General features: G+C 42.3%; 1 protein-coding gene across 2 annotated transcripts in view; it reads right to left on the reverse strand.

Moving 5' to 3' along the window:
* Positions 1–2,258: 2,258 nt before the first annotated feature.
* SERPINA10 (serpin family A member 10) overlaps positions 2,259–17,899 on the reverse strand; it is a 55,738-nt gene continuing 40,097 nt past the window's right edge. For both annotated transcript variants that reach the window (XM_063947599.1, XM_063947598.1), the window contains exons 2-5: positions 15,896–16,572; positions 14,284–14,557; positions 10,537–10,684; positions 2,259–3,983 (exon numbers count right to left, since the gene is read on the reverse strand). In XM_063947599.1, the coding sequence (XP_063803669.1) occupies positions 3,786–3,983; positions 10,537–10,684; positions 14,284–14,557; positions 15,896–16,571 (1,296 nt within the window). In that variant the 5' untranslated portion in view covers position 16,572 and the 3' untranslated portion in view covers positions 2,259–3,785. The remainder of the gene's footprint in view (positions 3,984–10,536; positions 10,685–14,283; positions 14,558–15,895; positions 16,573–17,899) is intronic.

Below are 17,899 nucleotides of genomic sequence, written 5' to 3' on the forward strand. Positions count from 1 at the left end.
CAGTTAGGAGCGGATTGGCTGGTGCAATTTAGCATTCACAGTGACATTTATCACTCATTGATAAATATGCCTATTGTTTCTAAATCTTATTTTTGGCATTTAAGTCTCAAAACAAAGATTACTTATTTATAGATACATCATGGTACGTCTTGCTGATGGAGGAGACAAAATAGAATAATATTTAAATATATCTATTTTTAGATTTTGTTTGAAATAAATGATTTAACATTTGCAGTTTATTTCATTACAAAATGGTACTTATTTTATTATATTTAGTATTTTGCTGTGATATATCTTCTTAAGTTACTCTCTGCAAAGAAACGTTATTCACAGGCCGAAACTCTTCTCGGGGATTACATACGTTTTACTGGCGGACAGCATGCCGGCTATCAATATTCCCACCGTGGTATCCCACCCGCCAGAAGGGCAAGTGCTAAGAGTCCCCTTGCACGCTCACTGCACTCACCACAGGATCTATTCCCACTCTATGGATGTGACACCCACAAGTGAGAGTAGCCCTGGTGTGCCGGGATTCTAGCTGTCGGCAATGTCGACTGGCGGGATTTCAGCTTCCGTATCCTGAACTCCGGGATCCCGACAGCTGCCATTTTAACTGCAACTCCTTCTCAAACATGTACAAGAGATATAAGGATTGCCCATTTTGGGGCTGATTTTGTGTTGGGCATCCATGTCTACTTCTTTTGGCGGAGTCGTACCTGTGACTTTATGCTATAACCATTCCCTTGTGTACGGATGTGCGTCTACATGTTCAGGGACTGAGACTCCCCATTGAACGCATCATCAGAACTTGCACCAGGTGCAGATTACCATTCTGAATATGGGTAGCCAGGTGTACAATTCTGCTGCTCTGTACATATCCTTTATCAGTGACATGCCCACAACGCTTCCATAAGACTCAACGTCTCCATGTGTCTAGCCACCCCTCCCAGTCACTGTCCAGGATCACCCCATACCTTACCAATAGACTTCTCCTACCATTTGCCTAAATCTGTACTGCAACTCTGTACAAACAAAATTGGTTTAACTGCTTGCACAGATGAAAAACATTGATCCAGTGCATCCGACATTGCGCTGCGCCCTACTCAGAATCAGACCCCTGGTGTGCAGTTCTTATGTTTGTACAATGAGATTTTAGGTACAGCCAGGAACAGTAACACTTTCTATGTCCCAAAAATTGTCAGCAATCCTTCTAGGAGTAGAGCAGGAAGAGTTAGGACTGTGGATCGTAGACATGCCCAGCATCTGTCTCTACATATAATTCATCTGATGTTCTGAGCATTAAAGGGATATTGAAATTGTGGTTCTAGAGGAGGAGGCAGGTCATACAAACCAATAGAAGGGTGATGGTCCTGGAAACACCGATGTCCATTGAGTGTAGGAAGCTTATCATAGGGAGAGATATATAAAAACCCCAGAGGAGGGCAAGTGGAGGTGTTGAGCATAGTAGCCAATAAGCTGCTAGTATCGTCTAATAAATTATAGCTATAATATTATTGGTTGCTATGGGCAACTTGCGAGAAGATTCCATTATGTCGACAGTAGAATGCTGACACAGCTATAATGTTACGTAAAGCATTTTAACCACAATGGCATTATAACTTTAAACATGATGCTTCATGATCATGTTTAAAGTTATAATAGTGACACTGTAAAAATTCTTTAACTAACATTACAACCATGTCTGCATTTGCCATCCGCACTCTCCCTTCAACATACTGACTGTTGACAAAATCCTATCTTGTCCTCCTAAAAAGGTTCCATAAATCTATTGTATCAGTTATTAATCTAGGACATAAATTCACAAATGCAGTCCCCAGGACCGCAAACAATGCATATTTCCCAGGGAGTTCTATAGTAGTGTCATGGGCATGTCCCATGAGGGGTTTCAGACTCAGGCGCTTAACTGCGTATTTTGGAGAACATACTCTGATAGAGATTCTGAACTTGTCATTTTGCTGGGGCAAGTCCCGATGGTGCTTCCGAAAGCTGCGTCTGCAGCCGCTCAAAGTGGGCATCCCAGCCCTTATGTATTCAGACAGATCTACACCAGAGGAAAGGCTGAAACTAACATTAGCATATAGCTAGAGACGTGAATACGGTATTTTAATGTAAGCACGTAGAGAATAGCCTAAACTGGTGTAATGCACAGACCAGAAATTTGTACCAAATGTGATTTTCTCAGCATAGTGTAAATCATGCATTATTGGATTTAATAATGTGCCAACCTTGTGCCCTGGTTTCAGGAGTTTTAGTAATCATAGGTTACGTTTTATTTAATAATTACTAAATATGTTTATTCACATACATGCATGACTTAGTTCATGTTGAAAAGCGGGGTACACATAATATAGAAAATTGGTTTGTTTGCATTTGGTTAATACTGTCACAAATTGCATCATCTCCCAACCAGTTCTACAGAAGGGTTTAGTATGAAATACATACAATCAAGATCCCGACGGTCAAAATACCGACAACAATTGACAGTCGGCCAAAATCCCGACAAGTTCAAAATACAGACATTTAAAATGTCGACAGGTCAAAAAGTCAACAGAAGTTTTTCATTGATTTTTGTGTGTAGGTCGACATGGACACCGTATAAGTGTGCCGCATCCCCTCGCACGGCTCGCGGCTTCGGGCACGGTGCCTCGCTGCGCTTGGCACACTAATATATTCCCCATAAAGGTCCACTGGGATGGTAAAGTATGAACAAGTCTGTTTTAATGAAAAACTCATGTCGACATTTTAAATGACGTTATTTTGACCTTGTCAGTATTTTAAATGTCGGTATCTTGTCCATGTCAGGATTTTGACTGTTGGTCAATGGTTGTCGGTATTTTGACTGTCGGGATTATGACTGTAGGTAAATTGACCTCATCCCCTACAGATTTGGATAGACAGCATATGTTCAGATGGTTCATTATAAGCAGAAACGTGCTTAAAAAAAGAATGTGTCATGGAGTACTCACTACCCTCCTTCCTAATAGCTTTAAATAACTACAACGCACAGCTCTATGTTGATGGTTTTAGGCTGCAGACATAAGGGCCTCAGCATCCCTGGTACGCAATAAGTAATCTGCGTTCAGTATCTTACTATATGCATCTCAGACAGGAAGTTGCAGAATTCCATGCGTAAATGGCTCCCGGTGAAGAACAAAAAGTTAACACAGCAATGCATAACGTGTCAGTTACGTTTGTTGTGTTATCATTAGCAATGTATATGTATGTGAATCTATCAATCTGCATGGTTATACGAGGTGTATTATTGATAAGTACACTATATAATTAGTGGATTTACTTGCTCATAAACTAAAAAAAACCCAGGCAGCTTTTAGTCTGTAAAACTGCAGCAGAGGGAATATTATTAACAAGTAACAATAATATTTTGCTTTAAATTTTTATTTAATGTGATGTAACGCCAAACTGGGCAGTTTAGTATCTCATGGATGGAATAGTAACCATTTAGTTCATACTCTACTATAAGGTACAAAATATTTTTTGTGGTTAAATTCTTATGTAAAGAAGAACTCCATTTAAAGTGGAGTTTCCCCCATTTGGAAGCTCCCCCCCCCCCAATCTTACCCAAGGCAGGAGAATTTCCAAAGCTGCTGTACTGCTGCTGCTCAACTGGTGGTGCTAATATGAAGCAATCCCTACTGAATGTCTACCCAGGTGGGAAGCTTCCCAATCTGGGAACTCTGTTTTCAGAATAGTTATTCTTTAAATTGGGTGTGACTGGTGCTTTTAGTAAGCTGTGAAAGAAATGCTTAGTCTTTGGAGCTAGTTGGGTTAATAATTCTTCCAATAAAGAGTAGTGATTTGTACTTTTCATCGAAAATCATGAAGATGAAGGGTCGATTAAGTCGGATTGTGTAAGGCATTGAATAGGCGATGATTTCTAAGCCGGTGACCCCGGAGGCTTCTGTCCCAATCTCATCGATTTCTATCACAGCTCGTTGTGTTACCTAAACATAAAAATAATAAAACGGTTAATTGTAATATTACAAACACATATATATGTGTGTGTGTGTGTGTGTGTGTGTGTGTGTGTGTGTGTGTGTGTGTGTGTGTGTGTGTGTACGTACGAACAATCCAAATTTATTCAGGCCTTCATTATCTCTAGTATTCAATTATCAGCCTTATCTGAAGCCTCCAATTTGGCCATTACTTCTCAACCATTGGCACTGCAGGTTACTGCTCCACTTTCATTCTCTGGTCATTCATTTCTAGTTGGAGCCTGACAAAATCAGATTCCTGTGCACATCATTTAAAAGCAATATTTGTAAGTCATCATGGTATTCCCACACTCTTCCCAGGACCAAACAATCTCTATCCTGAGTGTCAAGGGCTCAACTGTTTTCTCTCCCTTCTCTTATTTTAAACCTTCGGACCACCAGCCTAAAATAAACTTTGCCCAAACACCCTTAGCGGCCTTTTAACGGATCTATGTACTAAGCCTTGGAGAGAGATAAAGTGGATGGAAAGTACCAACCAACCAGCTCCTGTCATTTTTCAAACACAGTCTGTAATATGACAGTTGCTGATTCACTGGTACTTTATCTCTGTCCGCTTTATCTCCAAGGCTTAGTACATAGACCCCTTAGTGCCCACTATATTCTCCAGTTGATGTCCCTCACACAAATATAATAATTGCGTTTGGAATGTGGGACAGGACAGGTAGCTTCTTAATCTGGTCCATCCCCCTCATCTCTACCCCTGTCTGGTGGCCAACAGCCATACGGTTTTGCTTTCATATAATTACATGGTCACCTGTCACATACATTTTGTTGGAACTCCTGTAGTGCCTCCTATATTCTCTTCTAGAAAACCTCTATACCATTAGAGAACTGAACCAAGCAAACATAATTATGATATTAGTTATTGGGATGGGATCTGGTAGGGATCTGGTAAGGATCCCGGTGGTCAAGATCCCGGCAGTCAAAATACCTAAGCCAGAATCCCAACACTGCTCGGAATGCTAGCTCAATATCAGACCCAACACATGGGATGATCCTGTTCTTCAGTGCTTTGTTTGGCCTATCACTATATAAAACTGGAAATGTAATACATTACAAATCCCACTATGGCTGAAGAACACCACCACCACCACTAATGTTACTTCTGGCGGGTCCAGTGACATCTGCCGTATTCTTGAAAGGTTGTCCTTACTCCTATTGCTGGACTGTTGTATGCTGCCTGAGTGGAAAAATGCTACAGTGTCCTGTGATGTCTGCCGATGGTGGGGGATACTATCCTACTTCCTGCCCGGGCTTTTGCCCTATTGTCCGTCAACTAGAGGCTTCCCCTGACTGTTAGGAGGCATTGTACCTGCTGAAGTGTGGGAATAGTCAGAGAACAGATAAATAATATTTAGCATTTTTTTACTTATTGAAGTTCTCCCACAACTGAATTTAATTTGGGCAGGGAGGGATGGGTAGTAGTCTTTAATTGTACAAATAATGATGATTGTAAACTGATCCTAATTATACAAGGAAAATAATGAGGCTGTAATCCCATATTCTCCTTCCTTGTGGTAGATCCTGCCCCCAAGAATGCCACCTAATCTGTTACCTGCCTTTGAGCCTTAATTTACTGTGGAAAAACGGTTGAACAGGCCCATCTAGTAAAGGTCAAGCCAGTCAGAACACTTTATTCACAGGGAATTGTAACCAGTTAAATCCCTTAGTCATTTTTAGTGGCCAATTGGTTTTGACCTGTATGCTGCCACACTCTCGCTAAACCACACAGCATCTCTTTACTTGATGCCCCTCAGGAGAGCTATCTTGTCCTTTCCCAAGACATGGGTGGTGGGTGGATTACTGAGATGTTAGCCCAAACTCTGGAATAATATAAGCTTGGAATTCCCAGCACCGGGTGTAACTCTCAGACCAACCGCCTATTGTTGGAGACAAACAATGTCTGCAGTACAAATTGCTCTTCTTCCCCCCAATCACACCAAACAACCCCTCTTGGCAAGCCAGGTCCTGTGACACTCTACTAGCACTGGGTGTCTTTTTTGCCAAAGATGTGATGCGACTAGGACGCACAAGGAGACTGTGCTGATTAATTATGAGACTTGTATATCTGTGTGCGACTGAGTCTCTGAATCTGTACAAGAAGTGCTACAATGTAGCAGTCACAACTTTTTTCCAATACAATTTCTATTCTGCTCCGTATACAAAGTCAGTCTCCCACAATATCCAAGTGTCATATAACATTCATCATCACAGTCTCCCAGTGCATCCTAGTCACATTGTGTTGTGACTAAGATGCATTTTCAGCAAAAAAAGACTCCCTACATTAGCAGAGTTGCACAGGATCTGGCGGGTTACTCACGGCAGTCTTCTCACTCTGCATGGCATAATGTTAGTATCTGTTCAGCTAATGCAGGGGATTGTGCAAGTGCAAGCAGAAACCTGTACCTCCCACTACTTTTACACCAGCCTCCGCAACAGCCATTGTAAGTATCTGCATCTGTCCCTACCCCATGCCATGTGTAAGAGATCTGTCAGAGGTTTCCTTCTCTTTACAACCAACTCAGAATTTCATGGAGCTTTTGACACGCCTATGACACTTCCACAAGTCAGGGTGGTTACTAGCGATCGTATTGTCTCCGCTTACTTCCTGCCCTATTTCTCAAATAGCCAGAACTGTCCAAATTCCATCCAACTCAGAATACAATGGACATATGAAAAATGCATACATTTACATCTATACATGAACTGTATGCAAAATCTCATGGCTTGCATCCATGCACAAGCATCCATTTGATTCAAGTATACAAAGAGGGATTTGAGGGAAATCCAGGCGCAAGGTCAATTGTGTACGCCCAATCAAATTGCCTAAACCTGCCCAAATCAGGTCAAATAGTAAGTAAGATATAAAGAGTAAGACGATAAATCAAAAGGCAACAATTCAATGGAACTAAAAAGTCCAATGATTCAGATACCGGAGCTTCTTCTGAATGGTTGATCATGCAAATAAAATGAAAATATGCAATGTGTAGTATTGTTTCACGAGGATTCTCACACACTGGGGTATATTGACTAAGGTCCCGATTTTGACCGAGATGCCGTTTTTTCTTCAAAGTGTCATTTCGGTAATTTACTAAGCAAAAATCTCGGCAGTGATGAGGGCATTCGTAATATTTTGGAAGTCCTAGGAAAAAATCACAAATCAATACACCATCGGTCAAATACGCCTGCAATTTGGTAGAAATCGGTAATTTACTAAAAAGTGCAAATCACAAACACTGCCGACATTAGCCAAACACTGCCGTGCAGAAATACAATTCGTGAAAAAGTGCTAAAAAAACAGACCTGCTTTTTTATCCCGTGTTTGGATAGGCATGCAGGGATCCATGAGATCCGTGCATGTTTATCAGTGGGAAGGGGATGGGAAAGTGTGTATTTTTTGGAAAAAAATTGCGTGGGGTCCCCCCTCCTAAGCAAAACCAGCCTCGGGCTCTTTGAGCCGGTCCTGGTTGCAAAAATATGGGGGAAAAAATGATAGTGGTTCCCCCATATTTAAACAACCAGCACCGGGCTCTGGTCCTGGTTCCAAAAATACGGGGGACAAAAAGCGTAGGGGTCCCCCGTATTTCTGAAACCAGCACCGGGCTCCACTAGCCAGATACATAATGCCACAGCCGGGGGACACTTTTATATAGCTCCCGGCGGCCCTCGCATTACATAACCAACTAGTCACCCCTGGCCGGGGTACCCTGGAGGAGTGGGGACCCCTTCAATCAAGGGGTCCCCCTCCAGCCACCCAAGGACCAGGGGTGAAGCCCGAGGCTGTCCCCCCATCCATGGGCTACGGATGGGAGGCTGATAGCCATTGTGTAAAAAAATGAATATTGTTTTTAGTAGCAGTACTACAAGTCCCAGCAAGCCTCCCCTGCAAGCTGGTACTTGGAGAACCACAAGTACCAGCATGCGGAGGAAAACCGGGCCCGCTGGTACCTGTAGTACTACTACTAAAAAAATACCCCAATAAAAACATAAGACACACACCTTGAAAGTATAACTTTAATACATACATACACACCTCCATATACACATACTTACCTTATGTTCACACGAGGGTCGGTCCTCTTCTCCATGTAGAATCCATGGTGTACCTGTGGAAAAAATTATACTCACATACTCCAGTGTAGAAGCCTCTTCTTGTAATCCATTTGTAATCCAGGTACTTGTCAAAATAAAAAAACGGACACCCGACCTCGCACTGAAAGGGGCCCCATGCTTTCACATGGGACCCCTTTCCCCGAATGCCAGAAACCCCTTCTGACTTATGTCTAAGAGGGTTCTTCAGCCAATCAGGGAGCGCCACGTTGTGGCACCCTCCTGGTTGGCTGTGTGCTCCTGTACTGTATGACAGGCGGCACACGGCAGTGTTACAATGTAGCGCCTATGCGCTCCATTGTAACCAATGGTGGGAACTTTGTGGTCAGCGGTTGACCAAAAGTAACCTCACCGCTGACCACAAAGTTCCCACCATTGGTTACAATGGAGCGCATAGGCGCTACATTGTAACACTGCCGTGTGCCGCCTGTCATACAGTACAGGAGCACACAGCCGATCAGGAGGATGCCACAACGTGGCGTTCCCTGATTGGCTGATGGAACCCACTTAGACATAAGTCAGAGGGGGTTCCTGGCATTCGGGGAAAGGGGTCCCATGTGAAAACATGGGGCCCCTTTCAGTGCGAGGTCGGGTGTCCGTTTTTTTATTTTGACAAGTACCTGGATTACAACTGGATTACAAGAAGAAGAGCCATCTACACTGGATTTTGTGAGTATAATTTTTTCCACAGGTACACCATGGATTCTACATGGGGAAGAGGACCGACCCTCGTGTGAACATAAGGTAAGTATGTGTATATGGAGGTGTGTATGTATGTATTAAAGTTATACTTTCAAGGTGCGTGTCTTATGTTTTTATTGGGGTATTTTTTTAGTAGTAGTACTACAGGTACCAGCGGGCCCGGTTTTCCTCCGCATGCTGGTACTTGTGGTTCTCCAAGTACCAGCTTGCGGGGGAGGCTTGCTGGGACTTGTAGTACTGCTACTAAAAACAATATTCATTTTTTACACAACGGCTATCAGCCTCCCATCCGCAGCCCATGGATGGGGGGGACAGCCTCGGGCTTCACCCCTGGTCCTTGGGTGGCTGGAGGGGGGGGACCCCTTGATTGAATGGGTCCCCACTCCTCCAGGGTACCCCGGCCAGGGGTGACTAGTTGGTTATGTAATGCCAGGGCCGCCGGGAGCTATATAAAAGTGTCCCCCGGCTGTGGCATTATGTATCTGGCTAGTGGAGCCCGGTGCTGGTTTCAGAAATACGGGGGACCCCTACGCTTTTTGTCCCCCGTATTTTTGGAACCAGGACCAGGCGCAGAGCCCGGTGCTGGTTGTTGAAATATGGGGGAACCTCTATCATTTTTTCCCCAATATTTTTGCAACCAGGACCGGCTCAAAGAGCCCGAGGCTGGTTTTGCTTAGGAGGGGGGACCCCACACATCTTTTTTTTTTAATTTAACACTGATTTAAAAAAAAAAAAAAAAGTGCACAATTAAGCCCAGCACGGATCTCTCAGATCCGGACGAGATTCATTGTATTAAAGTCGGCAGTGTTTTACAAGTCACTCACGTAAAACACTGCCTAAAAAAACGAATGACATCGACATCGGTAAAACCGAAAATGCAGAATACGGCAGCTTAGTAAATTAGTCGTAATAAATTCAAAAAGTTGCATATTTACACTTTCGATGTCATTCGTGATTGAACTTTGACCTCAAACGGGAAAATACGAATCTTAGTAAATTTACCCCACTGAGTAAAAGCCAGCCACAGAAGATTGGATTGACAAGTAAAAGAACCCCAGATAGGAAGAACCCAGCCACGAAACCTGTGAGTTTTGGATACGCTAGATTAATTTCCTTTCCCAAATTGTTTATCTTTGTGTTGCTGGTCTTCACCACTTGTGATAAAGAAACCTTGATATACCTGGTATACCCTTTCGACAAGTGAGTTTCGGTACGCCATGCATTACTCTCGGTTATTTTAGTTTTATCATATTGGTCTTATAAGAACTGAGAATCCTTGTGAAACTCTACTACACATTATATATTTTCATTTTATTTGCATGATCAACCACTGGAGGAAAAGCACCACTCAGAAGAAGCTCCTGTATCTGTGAATCATTGGACTTTTTGGTTTGATCACCTCCATTGAATTGTTGCCTTTTGATTTATTGTCTTGTTCCACTGGAGTGTTGCCTTTGATCTATTGTCTTACCCTTTATATCCACTTGATTCAGTATCAGCCCCTATAAGCAGTAATATTAATTAAAGATATAAAATTGCTATACTTTCTGTGGAAAGATCATTAGAGGTTACATTCTGCTGGAAATCACTTCAGCCCTCCCACAGTTTATCAGCGCTGTACTGCCCACTGATAGACATACTGTAGCTCTGCTTGCTAGACTCCGCCTCATTCCAGGAAAGTGATACACACCTCGGAAAGTAGGAGGTTCCTTTCCTCCGTCATGCGGGTCAGGTTCGCCTTCCCAGTGAATACGTCTTTAATTCCGAGATCTTCCAGGGACGTTTTCAGTTTGTACTTATGGTCCAGTTTGAATTTTGGAAAGAAAATATCAGTTTTTCTGTAGGATGTGAGAAATATATAGAAGAAGAACATATATATTAAGAAGAACATATTGCAACATATAATATGAACACTGCATAATATACAGTATAGACCATTATCTATCACACTGTCCCGTAATCACAGACTCGCGCAATATGATCCTTTGCTACAGTATCTGTATAATCTGCGTACCAGTTTTCTTTTTAACCTTGCATACTGCAAATCTGCAGCAGCCATGCTGCGCTGCCAGAGGTCACCCTTAGTTTGATGCGTCGGCAATCTAATAAATTGCCGATATTGGGGGCCTCTGGCATAGCAGGCCTCAAGGCGATCTTGACGGATAGGCACACTGGGCAGCTGCCCAGGGCCTTACAATATTAGGAGTTTTTTCAGAAGAAGTGGGCTGGTGCCTCCAGAGCATCTTGGGTGGCAAGTAGAGAATGCTGATTGGCCAATATGAGTGCGAATTATACACAAACAAAACAGCTAGGCAGTATTCTCTACCTGCAACCAGGCAGTGAATGGCTGTCAGTATGCTGATTGGTGGATGTCTAGTGCTATCCACCTATCAGAGTGCTGACAGCCATTCACTGTATGGATAAGGGGTAAGTTATGATTTTTTATTTTATTTACTCACATGAATGGGTGTGTAGGGGCTCCAGTGTATTGCTTTGCTTACAGTCTACAGTGCTGTCATGATGGCCCTGACGAAATTGATTAAAAACATCATGATGTTGACTAATACGTATTTTCTGTACTTAGGGGAAGTTGTATTAAGCCTGGTGATAAAGCAGTGATAAGTGCAAGGTGATAACGCACTAGGCAGTCAGATCCAATATGTAAATTGACAGGAGCTGATTGGCTGGTGCGTTATCACCTTGCACTTATCACTGCTTTATCACTTCTCCAGGCTTAATACATCTGCCCACAGTGTGAATCAGACTGACCAGGTTAAAGGACCTGGCAAAGCTAAGTTTGTAGGAGTTAGGGAAAATGTAGCGTCTTCTCCATTATACAAACTGATTTTTAGATGGGTATTTTACATTCTAAGGGGGCAATTAAATTTGAGTTGTTCGTGTTAGAGCCCCCATCCCAATGACATTCTGTCAGCACTTGGCATCCATTGATAATTAAAGGGGTAATATTTACACTTAAATCTTTACGAGATCTACAAGAATAAGGTAAAAATCAGAAACATTGTTACAGTTATTTTTTATGTTAATTAACTCATTATTGCAGAGCACAGTTGGCGTAATGGTTAGCATTTCTGCCTCACAACACAGGTCTCGGGTTCAGGTCCCACCATGGCCCTAACTGTGTGGAGTTAGTATATTCTCCCCGTGCTTGCGTGGGTTTCCTCTGGGTACCCCGTTTTTCTCCTACAATCCAAAAATATACTGGTAGGCTAATTGGCTCCTGACAAAATAAACCCTAGTGTGTCTTGGTGCCCATATGACAGGGAATATTAACTGCAATCGTCACTGGAGCAGGAATGATGTGAATGGCCAAATATTCTCTGTATAGCGCTGCAGAATATGTGTGTACTCTGTAAATAACTGGTAATGATTATTATAGTGATCCCCTGTAGTAGACACACGTGTCTAGCAGAATAACCAAATAGCTCAGCAAGCTGTGCTTTACTATTACAGAGATGAGGCCATGTACTGTATGTGCCAAATGGATCTAAATGGCCATTCTTACAAAGTGACCTCTTACCTATCTGTGACCATTCTGTTAGTCCACACGTTTGAACTGATTATTGCAAAGAGAGTTTCACATGTGATGAGGGGTCATACATGGGTGGTATTCAGCTTGCCAGCTGTTGGGATCCCGGCGCTCAGTATACCGGCGCCGGAATCCTGACACCCAGCATACCAACACCCATTCTCCCTCTTGGGGGTCCACGACCTACCTGGAGGGAGAATAAAGCGCCACCGTACCCGCAGCGTGGCGAGCGCAGCGAGCCCGCAAGGGGCTCATTTTTGCTCGCCCCGCTGTTGGCATGCCGGTGGTGTGCTGCCCGCCGGGAACCCGGCCGCCAGCAAACCATACTACGCCCGACGTACACAGGTAAAGATTACATATGTAAGCCCCTACGGATGAAGACTCTTCCATAAAAGGTTAGATATAGTCTACTAGAGAGAGGCTATTTTACCAACAGTACCTTACCATTTACAAGAACATTTGGGTCTAATGGTCTCATTAGGGCCGATGAAAAATAAAACGATGTACCTTGTTTGAAATTGCCATAGATGCTGGAACGGGTTCAGTATGGTTTACCGACGGACACAATACTGATGGTCATAATCCCAGCAGCCATTGACCTACAGTCAGAATACCGACATTCATTACGCAGACATGTTCAAAATGCCAACATAGTCAAAATACCAACATTTGAAATGCTGACATGTCAAAATACTGACATTAGTTGTCTGGGGGGGGGGGGGGGGTGTTTGTGTTTCAATGTCGACATGGACACTGTCTAAGTGTACTCGCTGCACTCTGCACACTATTCTATTCCCTCTCCCGGTCCACTAGGATGGTAAAGTATGAACAGGTCTGTTTTGGGGCAAATATTCCTTAAAAATGCATGTCGGCATTTCAAATATTGATATACTGACTATGTCTGCATTTTGAACATGTCAGCATAATGATTGTCGGTATTTTGACTGTCGGTCAAAGGCTGTCGGGATTATGACCGTTGGTATTGTATCTGTCTGTAAATCAACTGCTACCCGCTGAAAAGGGGAAGGGGGGCAAGTGGGCGGCTCCACCCCCAACCATTTCAAAGGTGGCAGTCAATATACTGGATCACCGGGGGCAGTGTGGCCAGCATCTATGGATACTACAGGCAGTGTCAGGATGGAAATAATCCCCATTCCGACTGCTCCTCCTCCCTTCCAAAATCCCTTCTCGGGCTACCTCCAGGGCTGTCTTTTGCCCCTGTACCTAGCTCCTGCCCCTACAGTGTGTGGCTAGTTAATGTGATCTGACCTCTCTGGGACCAGCCCTACGCCCTTCTAGGGACAGGCACTTCTACAGAAGCGCCTATTATATAGATAGATATAGATGGATTATAGATCAATCAACAAAAGATATCTATATTGAAATACAGTGTATCAGGGTGGTGGCAGGCGACATTCAGCGATTCAGGAGCACCAAAATAAAATTATAATTTGCCCACCCCAATCTAAAAACATTGTGGTACCCCTGTATAATGTGCCTACAGAATGTAGACTTGCATGACTCTGCAACTACATCTGGCATATCCTGCCAATGGGGAAATGGTCACATCTCAAGGTGTGTATGGCTCTGGATTTGGGCAGAAATATTCTACATTTGCGTGCATTTATTTTAATGTAAACTACGCCCATTTTGCGATCTACCCAGCATTGTCCCTGATACCTCCCTCTAACCCAGCATATTCAAGTCCACAAATCTTCCTGACACATAGCTGCTTTTGACATTTAATACATACTGCTTGTGAGATACTTATCTTATTATAGACCTGTTCTAGCAGCTTAATATATCTTGTGGCTCAACCATAGCTGCAGAGAGAGAAGCTCATTCTACTAATGCATAAGAGCCTCAGCTTTAGTGCTTCAGCGTCAATACCTGCTCTTCATTTTCAGCAACCACCTTGCAACAAGCTCCATTGTTAATCCATCCTCTAATGCATCAAAGTTCTCCTCCTTTTCTGGCATAATGATCAGCATGTGAGCGCCCCCTCTGTATGGGAGGTTCAGGACAATGCAAGACCATAATTTGTCATACATTGAGGCAATTTTATCATTCTTGTACATCATCGGCACTTTTACCGAATTGTATTTGTTTATAAAGAACGTGTCTGTTGCTGTTGAGTCCGGCTTAAAAGGAACTTGCCATTTACCTAAGAAGAGAAGTTACATTATACATAAAATAGAAGTTGTGTTCTAGGATACAACCACGGATAATTTTGTTTAGAATATAGTTTAGGCAATATTTTTGGAGCTTTGGTACACTTAACATATTTGATACAGGTTTTCCAAATAAACTATTTAATTAATGACACATCTATAGTACAATATACATGTTCTGTGGATAATTAAAAGACGTCAAGCAATAAGAGAACCTGTATGGTCTTAGTGTCCTCAGGGCTCAATTAGTAAATATGCATTTTTATCAAATGCTGAAAGGACAAGACCATGCCATGTAATCGGATCAAACACCACCTTTTGTTCTTTCAGTGCATCTCCTACTTCCAGGTCAGCTGAAGACCTTGTATTCATTGAAGTTTTATCACACTGGCACATCAATTTCAGTTCAGCTGAATCAAATTTGGATTTGTTAGGATAGATCACCCAAGCCATAATGGAAGATCAACTTATTAAAAATCTTAACAATAGCCAACCAAGTCCTCAATGTGTCTTATAATATTATTTAGTTATTTCTAATTTTTTCATTGGATGATATTTGCCTCAAGTGAGAAAGTAATATTGTAGCTCTCACTAATGTTACAAAATACAAATATGAAAAATAATTATTTTGTGCAGATTAAATAATGTCTCATCCTGAACTTTTAAGAAGCAGAATTGGAAAACACATTTCATTTTACTTTTAAGCAATCATTCATTTTCTTTGTTAATCGGATGCTAGGAATATCTAACATTCCAACCTCCAGCCACTAGAGGTCACCACTTGCTCTTGATATTTCCTTTAATCAAAATGGGCAGTGTTACCTCAGAAGACTTTATCTTGGCCCTTGACTACTATTTGGGTGAATAAATAGACATTTTCTGTCCTGTTCTCATCTGCGTCTGTTGCTTTGGGCACAACCACTGGAATTTTTTCTGGCTAGTAATCGTTTGTGCTATCACAATTTTTGGCAGACCTGCTGGTGAACAGATTATGATCTGAATACCTTCTTATGTGCCAAACTAATTTATGTATCACTACCTTCTTATGTGCCAAACTGATTTATGTTTGACTTCCTGCTTACGTGCCAACCTGATTTATGTCTGAGTACCTGCTTGTGTGCCAACCTGACTTACCTGAATATCTGCCGCTCCATACAACTGGGTTGCATTTGAAAGGTCTCAATTTGCTTTCAGTATACTGACTCTGTTTAAAACTAGCTCTATTGACCATTGGACTTTTGGACCCTTCTCACCTAGCAGAACTATAAGGGCAGGTGTCTGGTATACCATAACCATTCTGAAGTTAGCCAACCATCAGTGACAGACAATACCTTTAAATAAGATGAAGTCTAATAGCATCAGTTTGGTCTGGGGGTCAAAATTGTCCTGAAGCTCAGAAATTCTACCCCTTGACTTCTTACTGATCATGGCACTGATTGCATGCTTGGCATTAGGGTTGTGGAAATCAATATTTTGGTATTCCATATCAAAGTACATAATAGTCTGGTTGAGAAATTCTTCTTTGAGAGAAAATTGTTCCTGTACAAGGGAGAGGCTTCCTAGGTCCAGAGAATACCCTTCGCTCTTTGTGACTCCTTCCCTCACTTCTTTCAGCAATGTTGCCAGTTTATAGAGGTGTTGTTGCTTCTTAAATGCCTCCCAATTTAGACCACTCAGCAGCTGCTCATGAGTGTCTCCCTGGGTCCCAAGCAATAAGGAAGCCAGAGTGAAGGAAACACTGAAAGGGGAGAAGAAGATATTGTTGTCATGCTTGTCAGCCATCTTCCTGTAGAGGTTGAATCCAAAGTTGCTATTCATTTCTGATATGTTATAAGCTGTAAAATCTGTGGTACTATTTGTAGGATTCATAAACAGTTCTTCAGGAATTGGAATTTTCTCTTGGTTGTGCTTTGACTTGCCTCCTTTAGTGCCCCCATGGGCCAGGTATAACCCCAAAATGACAAAGAAGACAAGAACGCCCCTCCAGTTGTGACTTCTTATTGCCATCCTGTTGAGAGTTACAAGGAACACAGATTTGTCAGCAGGCAGACCATATTTTTAAAGTATTGTGCATTGTCCTGTGTCTGTATAGAGTATAACAGAATTGTTTTATAACCTTGGGCAGTGGCTAGGACATGTTGTGTATGTAGTGTCCTATGTCTGTATAGAATGTAATAGATGTATTATGGTCATGTACAGTGGTCAGTTTATGTCGGGGGTGTAGTGTCCTATGTCTGTATAGAGTGTAATAGATGTATTATGGTCATGTACAGTGGTCAGGTCATGTCGGGGGTGTAGTGTCCTATGTCTGTATAGAGTGTAATAGATTTATTATAGTCATGTCCAGTGGTCAGGTCATGTCGGGGGTGTAGTGTCCTATGTCTGTATAGGGTGTAATAGATATATTATGGTCCTGTACAGTGGTCAGGTCATGTCTGGGGTGTAGAGTCCTATGTCTGTATAGAGTGTAATAGAATAGTATTATGGTCATGTACAGTGGTCAGGTCATGTTAGGGGTGTAGTGTCCTATGTCTGTATAGGGTGTAATAGATGTATTATGGTCATGTACAGTGGTCAGGTCATGTTGGGGGTGTAGTGTCCTATGTCTGTATAGAATGTAATAGATGTACTATGGTTATGTACAGTGGTCAGGTCATGTCGGGGGTGTAGTGTCCTATGTCTGTATAGGGTGTAATAGATGTATTATGATCATGTACAGTGGTCAGGTAATGTTGGGAGTCTTGTGTCCTATGTCTGTATAGAGTGTAATAGATGTATTATGATCATGTACAGTGGTCAGGTCATGTCGGGGATGTAGTGTCCTATGTCTGTATAGAGTGTAATAGATGTACTATGGTCATGTACAGTGGTCAGGTAATGTTGGGGGTGTAGAGTCCTATGTCTGTATAGAGTGTAATAGATGTATTATGATCATGTACAGTGGTCAGGTAATGTTGGGAGTCTTGTGTCCTATGTCTGTATAGAGTGTAATAGATGTATTATGATCATGTACAGTGGTCAGGTCATGTCAGGGATGTAGTGTCCTATATCTGTATATAGAGTGTAATAGATGTATTATGGTCATGTACAGTGGTCAGGTCATGTTGGGGGTGTAGAGTCCTATGTCTGTATAGAGTGTAATAGATGTATTATGATCATGTACAGTGGTCAGGTAATGTTGGGAGTCTTGTGTCCTATGTCTGTATAGAGTGTAATAGATGTATTATGATCATGTACAGTGGTCAGGTAATGTTGTGAGTCTTGTGTCCTATGTCTGTATAGAGTGTAATAGATGTATTATGATCATGTACAGTGGTCAGGTCATGTCGGGGATG

This window comes from Pseudophryne corroboree, chromosome 12 (assembly GCF_028390025.1).
Source record: "Pseudophryne corroboree isolate aPseCor3 chromosome 12, aPseCor3.hap2, whole genome shotgun sequence".
NCBI classification, from domain to species: domain Eukaryota; kingdom Metazoa; phylum Chordata; class Amphibia; order Anura; family Myobatrachidae; genus Pseudophryne; species Pseudophryne corroboree.